The sequence below is a fragment of the Stomoxys calcitrans genome, chromosome 1 (genome assembly GCF_963082655.1).
Source record: "Stomoxys calcitrans chromosome 1, idStoCalc2.1, whole genome shotgun sequence".
NCBI classification, from domain to species: Eukaryota; Metazoa; Arthropoda; class Insecta; order Diptera; family Muscidae; genus Stomoxys; species Stomoxys calcitrans.
This window is the reverse complement of record NC_081552.1, coordinates 108,087,191-108,097,297: the sequence shown is the minus strand read 5'-3', so window position 1 is coordinate 108,097,297 and position 10,107 is coordinate 108,087,191. Positions and strand designations below refer to the sequence as shown.

The following is a 10,107-nucleotide window of genomic DNA, read 5'->3' as shown; positions in this document are numbered from 1 at the left end:
ATCGGGACAATATGGGTATCAAATGAAAGATATTGGAAAGTAGAACACGAATATAGCATTAAAAGTTTGGTCCGAGGAACCCATGGGTCACTCCAACTTCAAAAGTTCCCCAAACAAACATAAATATTTGACGTACATATCAATATTGGATTCAAATGAAAGGTCTTTGGGAGTAAAGCACGAATTTTATATCAATATTCGGGAATATATTGACAGGAGGAGTTGCAAACCTTAACATTCAGATTGCTACCATGTTTAGCTCATCGTTAGACAAGACCAAACGACGTGCTGCTGGGCAACACTTTCTTGGTCAAAAGTTTTACATGCCACCGCAATTTGATTTGATTTAAAAAAACACCAAATGATGACTATTTAATAGGTAGTCATATAGTCATTTACCACGTCAATGTTATAGGTTAAGTTTAATAATAAGTTAATAATGAATTACTCTTATAATGAATGTGGATTTTTAAATTGAATTTAACGGTTAAAATATTTGCTAGTTTGCATCAATGGAAACCCTTGGCACAATCAACCTCACCAAAGGCTAGAGCTTTCGCTCAAATTGCCCAATAGTTTCCATCTTGAAATAATATTCCAATTCACCTTGCGCTGAATTAGCCCTTTTGCTATGTATGAAATACTTTGTCTCTTCACTTAAAAAGAAACCAGCTTACTCTACGGTAAGAACGAAGCTCTTTACGGAGACCAAAAAATAAACTTTGAATTGCATAAACCTAACTCTGGCTTTTTCTATTTTTTTTGTTCTATTTGCATGGGTTTACAATTGTGAGTTTCACACTAAAATACAGTCCACTATTGCAGAACCTCACAATTGTACATGGTCCTTCGAACCGGATTGTACATGGTCCTTTTCGAGCCTTTTACGAGGAAATTGACAGCTAATAAATAGAAGTTACTTATATTTGGAGATGAGCCAAAAACACAGGTACGTTAAGTTTGGATGAAAAAGAATAGTACGGTTTGGCAAACTCGGCAAAATATAAGTGTTATGGTAACCCCTTGAACGCTCATTTAATTGTTTTTTACGAAACGAGAAAATTAAAAAAAAAAATCTGGATTACATATCCATGTGCATTTCTACGAATGTTACATCATAGCTTTGCTAAGGAAAGAGATACGAACCTAAAGAGCGTAATCAGCGTAATTTAGAATTTGGCGCATCATATCTGAATGTTTAGCAACATTTTTTTTAAATGCCCTCGTGCGGAAGCTCTTACATTTTCTCTTGGTAATTAGTGCATGTCCGTCTGGTTTGCTCTTTAAGAGGTTTGACTGATTGCTTGATGTAGGAGTCACTGTTGGCAAGAGATCTTACTGTCGTCTCTTATTTTCATCGACACTGTTACTCTGGTTCAGATAACGTAACCGGTTTTTTGTTGTGACTGAGTTTAAATTGTTATTCCATCTATGCATAGTTATTTTGTTTTTGCGCTTTATCTATTACTTCCTCCTTCTATTCTTTCGCAGTTGAGCGAAGACCTTTGGGGGCGTTTATGAAGTAAATGTCAGTTGACAGCTTGGTTTGACGGTTATGGTCTCCACTGCACCCATCGTTTCACGTGTGAATGACAAGTATGCCAAAATTGATTTGTGGAGTTTTAATTTATTAATTAAGTGGAATGAGACAAAATTTTAAGACTATATGTCGCAACAGCTTAGAGAGGGAGAATTAATTTGAAAGTGAATGATAGTGAAGACTACACTAATGAGTGTAACTAGTGGCGATTGAATGAACAAGTGCATATACATAGGAGAGCGAGAGGATTGATGCATACAGTTTGGCAGCTTGCTTTGCCCATCGAATTCATGAGGAGGAAGTGTCAACAATTTTCTGTCCACGAAAATTAGGTATACCAAGCCAGCGAAAGAGATTTGGCTCCGTACCATAAGGTGGGTCAGAACTTTGAAGTACTAAATATTTTGCAAGAATTATGAATTTTAACTGTAAATAAATATTTGGATCTGGAATTATAAATGAACAAGTTATTTTATACGTAATTTTATCAAAGTTATATGTTGGTTTTCCATCTTATGCGAATTTATGAACCAGAGTATATCTAGAAGATTGGTATTAAATAGAGGAAGAGGATTGATGTTTCCTTGACCTTTGAGAGACGAAAGTGGAAGAGATTTTCTTGACTTAGAAGGAAGGCCTGATGAATTTCTTAAATACCTAGTGTCTCGAGATGAGTGCATTGAATTATACGTGAAATATTGGTTTCTTATGTGGCATTACCATAGAAGATTGGATTTGAAAACACATTCGGAGCGTGCTACCCGGTAGAAGAAACAGCGACAGCTATGTTCAATGTTAGATATGCGAACAGTGGAATGCTTAAATAGATTGTTCTATTTTACTAATAAACCTATTCTAGGTTTAAATTAAATACCTATATTTGGTTTGAGGCCAAATGATAGAAATGCATTTCTATGCGAATTCGTACGCCTATTAGTCTGTCGAGAAGAAACTGCTTTCAGGAACGTAGATTGGAAGCTAATTTTACACCTGCTGTGATCAAAACTTGACGGTTATATTAGATTTATTCGCTGAGAAAGCCGAGTAAGAGCTTTTTAAAGGAAGAGAAATTGTTTGGTATCTTTCTTTCAGAAGTTGTTTGGAATTAGGTTTTGAGGAATAGATACTCTGATTTTACCTGCTGCGAAAGTAAAAGGTAAAACGATTTATTTTTCTTGATATAGAAACCATTTCAGTGCCTTGTCGGATATTTGGTGGAAATTTTTTTTTATAATTTTGTTTGATTTTATGACCTTATATTAAGAGAAATGATTTTTTAGCTCATTTCTTTATTTCGCCAGTTCAAACTGCATTGAATACCCCTTTCCTGACTCGGGCTAGAATTTTTCTAGGATAGCACTACGCTTAGATACTTTTATACCCAGTCGGCTTTGATTGTATTAGGCGACATAATTTTGAAACGGATATAGCTGATTTAAGGTGGATATTGTATTGGATAATAAGAGGGATACTGGCCTGACACAAATACTGTTTACGCAGTATTTTTAGATAAAATCCCTTATTTGATAATTTGATCAACTATACGGTTGATATTTCTGTTATTGTGGGTAAAGGGAGACAAGATACTTAAGAGATGAATTCACAAAGATTCGTTTTCTTTTCGGACCAAGTGGTCACATTTTGCGCGGCATTCGCTGACATACCAATTCAAGATCATACGACCTCTAGTTTGGAAGTAGAGTTGGATGATTTAGAACGTCGATGGCGTCAATTGGTGCAGATATATGAGTCTGAGATGACGTCAGATGACCCGGCGTATACAAAAGAGATGAGGCAATCGACTCATTCAAAATTTTCTGTATCATGTAAAACCTACAAGGGATGTAAGGCACAGATATTGGATTTGCTTCAGATTGAAAGACAAAAGGCGACCAAGGTGCCTATCGGTTCGGAGACTGCTGGGGCATCTCCACTTGACACATCATTTTCGTTGAAGCTTCCACCGTGTGATACGGAGATCTTTTCTGGGGGATATGAAAAATGGCCAAGTTTTCGCGATATGTTCTCGGCTATTTACGATAAGCACCCAAAGCTATCTGCCGCTCAGAAATTGTTTCACCTTAGAGCTAAGACACGCGGAGAGGCCGGCCAAATAGTGAAACAATTCGCCCTTTCGGACGACAATTATAGATTGGCATGGAATGCGTTGGTACAGAGATATGAGAATAGACGAATTCTCATTAATAACCAATTGAGGAAGATTTTTGCCCTGGAGAATGTAGTTTCTGAGAAAAGCAAATCCTTACGGAATTTGCAATACACTATGAATAACTCGATTTCGATTTTGAGGACATATAACATTTCTGTTTTGGCATGGGATCCTATTTTGGTATATTGGGTGTCTTCGAAGCTGCCGGAGGAGACACTGACGGCATGGGAAAATTCCATTGATGACCATAAGGAGATGCCTTCATGGAACCGATTGAATGAATTTATATCGAAGAGACTGGACTTATTGGAGTCTATATCCGATATTCGCAGACCTGGGTCGAACTCGAACGCGGGGGTGCAACGGTCCCAAAATCATCATGTCAGTTCTGACGGTACATATCGCCAATGTAGAATCTGTGGTGAGGAGCATAGACTCAGAAAGTGTCCTCAATTCCAGGCTATGACAGTTTCCGAGCGGAGGAAATATGCTGAGCAGAACCAGGTGTGTTTTAATTGCTTGACACATGGACACAGTGTGAACAGCTGTCGTAGTAGTAGCCGATGTCAGGTTTGTCAGGCGACACACCACACCTTTTTGCATGCTGAATCGACTCAAAATTCTCGACGGTATCAAACCCGTTCTATGAGTTCTCAGGTTCAATCCCAGTCATTTCATCTTGATTCTAATCAGGACGGACCTCCGGCCGAGATAATGTCTCATTCGGGTCTCGATAATGACGTGCAGGTTAATTTGTCTCAGTCGGGGCATCGTACTGTACTTCCTACTGCATTAGTGGATATCGACCACTTGGGCCACCGGTTTACGGTACGTGCTTTTATTGACCAAGGCTCTCAGGAGACATTCTTGGCGAGTGGGGTCGTTGAGAGATTTTCAATCCCTACGATGAGATCAATTACAAGGATATCCGGCCTTGGCGGTACACCCCTTGAGAACTCTTCACGAGTATGTCGGATAAATCTCAGGTCTCGTAGATCCGACTTCTCATTACCGGCCACGGCTGTTGTGATTAGGAGTCTGAATCATTTTATGCCAACCGAACATACTAGGATCACTGATTGGAGTGATCTGGAATCTTTGGAGTTAGCGGATCCTTATTTTTATAAGCCGGCCCAAATAGACCTACTGATTGGCAGTGATATTCTGCCACAGATATTGAAACCAGGTATTCGCCGGAATATCTCGGGTGGACTCATGGCACAAGACTCTGAATTCGGATGGTTTGTGAGTGGTCCTCCAGAGGAGAGAATTGTGACTTCATTTGCGACGTGGACTTCAGATGTGTCTTTGGACGAGGCGGTGAGAAAGTTCTGGGAGACGGAAGAGATTCCTGAAAAAATTCAGAAATCTGATTCGGAACTATGGTGCGAGAAGTATTTTCGAGAAACGACAATACGTCGTGATGATGGACGGTATGTGGTTCGGTTGCCATTTAAACCTGGATTTCCAAGGGATGTTCACTTGGGTAGTTCCCGTAGGACGGCCTTGGGCCAATACTTCCGAATGGAGAAATCCTTGCGGAATTCATCCAATCTTGGTCACGAATATTCTGCCGTACTTAACGAGTATTTACAGCTCGATCACATGACCTTGACGGATTCTAGTGAGATTACCGATGGTGCGCGGTATTTTTCGTTCTACCTCCCACATCATGCCGTTATACGACAGGAAAGTAGATCTACAAAAATTCGAGTAGTCTTCAATGCTTCGAAGAAGACTACTAGTGGTTTTTCCTTGAATGATGTACTTTATACGGGTCCGGCACTACAAAATGATCTTATGAACGTCATTTTACGATGGCGGTTATTTAGATTTGTGTTTGGAGGAGATATCCAGAAAATGTATCGGCAAATACTTGTCGATGAAAGGGACCATCAATATCAGAGGATTTTATTCCGGGAGTCTGTTTCTGATACAGTTAAAGATTATGCTTTGAAGACGGTCACATTTGGAGTTAATTGCGCTCCATATTTGGCGATACGGACACTGCTGCAGCTAAGTGAGGACAACATTCAAAGTTATCCTGTGGCCGCAGCTATCCTTAAAGATCAGACATATGTTGATGACATACTGTCTGGTGGGCATAGTTTGGAGGAAGCAAGGACAGCGCTCTTCGAGCTGAAATATGTACTGGAGTCAGCGGGATTTCCGCTCAAAAAGATTATGGCAAATAATACGAAGTTGCTAGAAGGAATTCCAAAAGACGATCTTTTTGACGAAGATTTTTTGATGTTTGAAGATAGTAGTGAGACGAAAATTTTGGGAATACGATGGAACGCTATGACTGACGACTTTTTCTATAGCGTTTGCGCTATTGATCTGCCTCCGCGGAATATCACAAAGCGAACAATTCTGTCTTTGGTGGCGAAATTGTTTGACCCAGCTGGATGGTTATCACCAATCATTATTGTTGCCAAGATGCTATTACAACAGTTATGGATTGATGGTACCAGCTGGGACGAGGAAGTCAGGCCGCATTCGTTGGAGAGATGGGCATCATTCGTTCAGAATTTTTGTGATATCGCCGATTTCAGAATCCCTAGATGGGTACATTGCACTCAGAATGAGAATGTTGAACTACACGGTTTTTGCGATGCTTCTGAGAAGGCATATTGCGCCTGTGTTTACATAAAGACGTCGAATGGGGACAATGGAAACTCTTCATTCCTCTTGGTGGCCAAGAGCAAGGTGGCGCCTTTGAAGACAATTAGCCTACCGAGGCTTGAACTATGCGGTGCTGTTTTGTTGGCAAGGCTTATAAAGTCTATTGGCGAGAATTTAAAATTTAAAGACTGCCATATTTTTTTGTGGTCAGATTCGACCATTACGTTGTCGTGGTTAAGAAAACCCCCCTTCGAATGGAATACCTATGTCGCAAATAGGATTTCAAGGATCTTGGACAATGTTGGAAATGCTAGTTGGATGCATGTTCCAAGTGGTGACAACCCAGCGGATATTGGGTCTCGAGGATGTACGGCCGTGGAGTTGAGAAACAGACGACTCTGGTGGAACGGACCTGATTGGTTGCTGAAAGAACCAACGGAGTGGCCAGAACAGCCAACATTAGCTGAAGTTAATTGCGAAAGGAAAACTAAGGCATTTACCATACAGAGCGACCAAGAGGACATTTTGGAAAGGTTCTCTTCTTACAATAGGGCATTGCGCGTCTATTGTTACGTATTTCGGTTTGCACAGAGATGCCAGCGCAAACCATTGTTGGAAAACCGGAAGGACTACATCACCGCTGCTGAATTATTGTTTGTGAAGTACCGATTGGTAAAATTGGCACAGATTGCGTATTTCCCTTCTGAATATAGGGCCCTAGAGAATAACTTACCTATCAGTCAAAAAAGTAGGCTGCTGACACTAAATCCGTTTCGTGACGAAGAAGGACTTTTGAGAGTTAACGGCCGTTTATCTGATTCCAACTTAAGCTTCAATGAAAGGCATCCCATTATAATGCCGGAAAGGGCTAGACTTTGCAAACTCTTTATAGAATTTACCCATAGGGTTTTACTTCATGCGGAAAATAACCTGATGCTTCGAGCAATTCGACAAGAATTTTACGTTATACGGTTAAAAAATTCTGTCAAACAGTGCGTTAGAAATTGCAAGATTTGTACGATTTACAAACATAGGATTCATAATCAAATCATGGCCGCCTTACCCCCTGAGCGTTGCACGTTTTCTTTACCTTTTACCTATACGGGTATTGACTTTGCTGGGCCGTTTGATGTCAAAACATCTCGATTGAGAAATTCAAAGATACAGAAAGGATACGCCGCCATATTCGTTTGTTTTTCAACACGCGCTATTCATTTAGAATCATGTTCGGAACTGACATCAGAGGCCTTCCTTGCAACCTTTGACAGGTTTGTTGGACGGAGAGGACTACCTGCTAAAGTATTTTCGGACAACGGAACCAATTTCGTTGGGGCCAGCCGGGCGTTACAAAGAGAGTATCGCCAGTTTCTTCAGAAGTCCGAAGAACATATTGTGAATAAATTTGGCTTACATGGGTTCACTTGGAATTTTATTCCGCCCCACGCACCCCACATGGGGGGGTTGTGGGAAGCCGGAGTAAAGAGTATGAAATCTCATATGAGGAAGACTGCTGGAAATATCAAATTTACGTTTGAGGAATTTACGACCCTACTGGTACGCATTGAAAGTGTCCTTAACTCCCGGCCACTTTCTCCAATAAGCGAAGATCCCTCTGAGCTCATTCCGCTGACGCCTGGGCATTTATTAAAAGGAGCACCATTAGTTGCTGTTCCGGAATGTTATTCAGACAATTTGTCGCTCATCAACCGTTGGCAAAAATTAAAGATCTTACAGATCCATTTTGCTAAACGATGGAAAAACGAGTACATCTCGGATATGCAAAGGCGGTATAAGTGGAAAACAGCTCAGGCTAATTTGAAGAAGGACGATTTCGTCGTAGTGAAAGATGATCTTTTGCCGCCAACAGAATGGCGACTAGGAAGGGTTGAAAGAGTTTTTATGGGTTCTGATTCCAGGGTTCGAGTAGCAGAAATCCGGACTCAAAATGGACTCGTCACTCGACCATTAACCAAGCTTTGTATTTTGCCAGTTGCCTGATTTATAAAGCCGTATTGTCTCTTTTCTTTTCAAACTTAACCCTAATTTCCTCAACAGCCAAGCCAAATGTCGAGTATGTTCAAGTCAACATCATCTGAGATTGTGTCCTGATTTTAATCGAATGTCAGTAGCAGCACGATGGGAAGCTGTCAAAAGCCGTGGCTATTGTTTTAATTGCCTTTGCCTATCACATACTCGGGAATGGTGTCGCTCTCGTAATAAATGTGAAGTATGTAACAAAGCGCACCACACTAAGCTTCATACCGACAAAATACAACAACAGTCAGAGGAAAACCGAAGTAAAAATCTGTCCAACCCGGTCACACAATGTAAGAACTCCATGTCGAAAAAGGAACAGGGGACTAGAAAACCAGTCCAAGAAAGACTAGGCAAAAAATTACCTACCAATGTTTTTATGCCAACCGCTTTGGCCAAAATTATTACAACAGAGGGACCCCAAAAGGCAAGATTATTGATAAGCTCCGGTCAAGTACAAACACTCATTGCAAAGTCGCTTGTACATCGTTTAAGTCTTCCAACAACTATAGCCGACGATAAAGAGTTCTGTATTGTGTATCTTCTGTCATACCACGACCATACGACCAAATTGCAGGTGCGCGGTTTAGTTAAAAACCACCTATCAATTACTATGCCACCAACATCATCCGATAAAAAATTCCAAAGCATATATGGCCACATAATCGACTTAGCCGATCCTCACTTTTATAATCCCAAGGATGTCGAAATAATTATTGGTAGCGACTTGGTGGCCTCCGTTCTACGGGCTGGTCTTATACAGACTTCAAAGAATATGCCAGTATTACAAAGCACCATTTTCGGTTGGGTGGTTTCAGGAGCTTGTACTCTCTAATTTTGCACTGCGGCAAGAGGTGGCGCCATGTTGAACTGTGTTCAACAAAGTAGGTTAAGTTTAATAATAAGTTAATAATGAATTACTCTTATAATGAATGTGGATTTTTAAATTGAATTTAACGGTTAAAATATTTGCTAGTTTGCATCAATGGAAACCCTTGGCACAATCAACCTCACCAAAGGCTAGAGCTTTCGCTCAAATTGCCCAATAGTTTCCATCTTGAAATAATATTCCAATTCACCTTGCGCTGAATTAGCCCTTTTGCTATGTATGAAATACTTTGTCTCTTCACTTAAAAAGAAACCAGCTTACTCTACGGTAAGAACGAAGCTCTTTACGGAGACCAAAAAATAAACTTTGAATTGCATAAACCTAACTCTGGCTTTTTCTATTTTTTTTGTTCTATTTGCATGGGTTTACAATTGTGAGTTTCACACTAAAATACAGTCCACTATTGCAGAAAACCTCACAATTGTACAATAGGCGTTAAGCCACCCCAAGCGATTAGTAGCAATAACATTATGCAAGGCTGTTTTCAAATGGATTTAGTTGATCCAATTGAATCAGAAATGGCTGAACCGATTTTCTTGAAATTTTTACAGATTGTGCATTATGACCCCATGGTGAAAATACTTACTATTGAGTGGTGATGTGGGGGTGGCGTGGCCCCGTAGACACTTTTCCCGAATATTGATATCAAATTCGTGCTTTACTCCCAAAGATCTTTCATTTGAGCCCCATATTGCTATGGTCGTAAATTTATCCCCTTTGGGGGATCTTTTTGGTAAGAGGCGGCCCCCAAAACACTTGGTCCCATATTTGGATATCAGATTCGTATTTTACATTCAAAAACCTTTTATGTAAGACCCATATTTCAATGGTCAGTAAATAAGACCTGTT

The 10,107-nt window shown here is 40.2% G+C and overlaps 1 protein-coding gene across 1 annotated transcript; it reads left to right on the top strand.

The window, feature by feature from the left end:
• Positions 1–858: 858 nt before the first annotated feature.
• Positions 859–9,583, top strand: LOC131994150 (uncharacterized). The gene is made up of 2 exons (XM_059360548.1): positions 859–949; positions 8,391–9,583. The coding sequence occupies exons 1-2, from the start codon at positions 933–935 to the stop codon at positions 9,202–9,204; spliced, it is 831 nt and encodes a 276-aa protein (XP_059216531.1). The 5' UTR covers positions 859–932; the 3' UTR covers positions 9,205–9,583.
• The last annotated feature ends 524 nt before the right edge of the window (positions 9,584–10,107 follow it).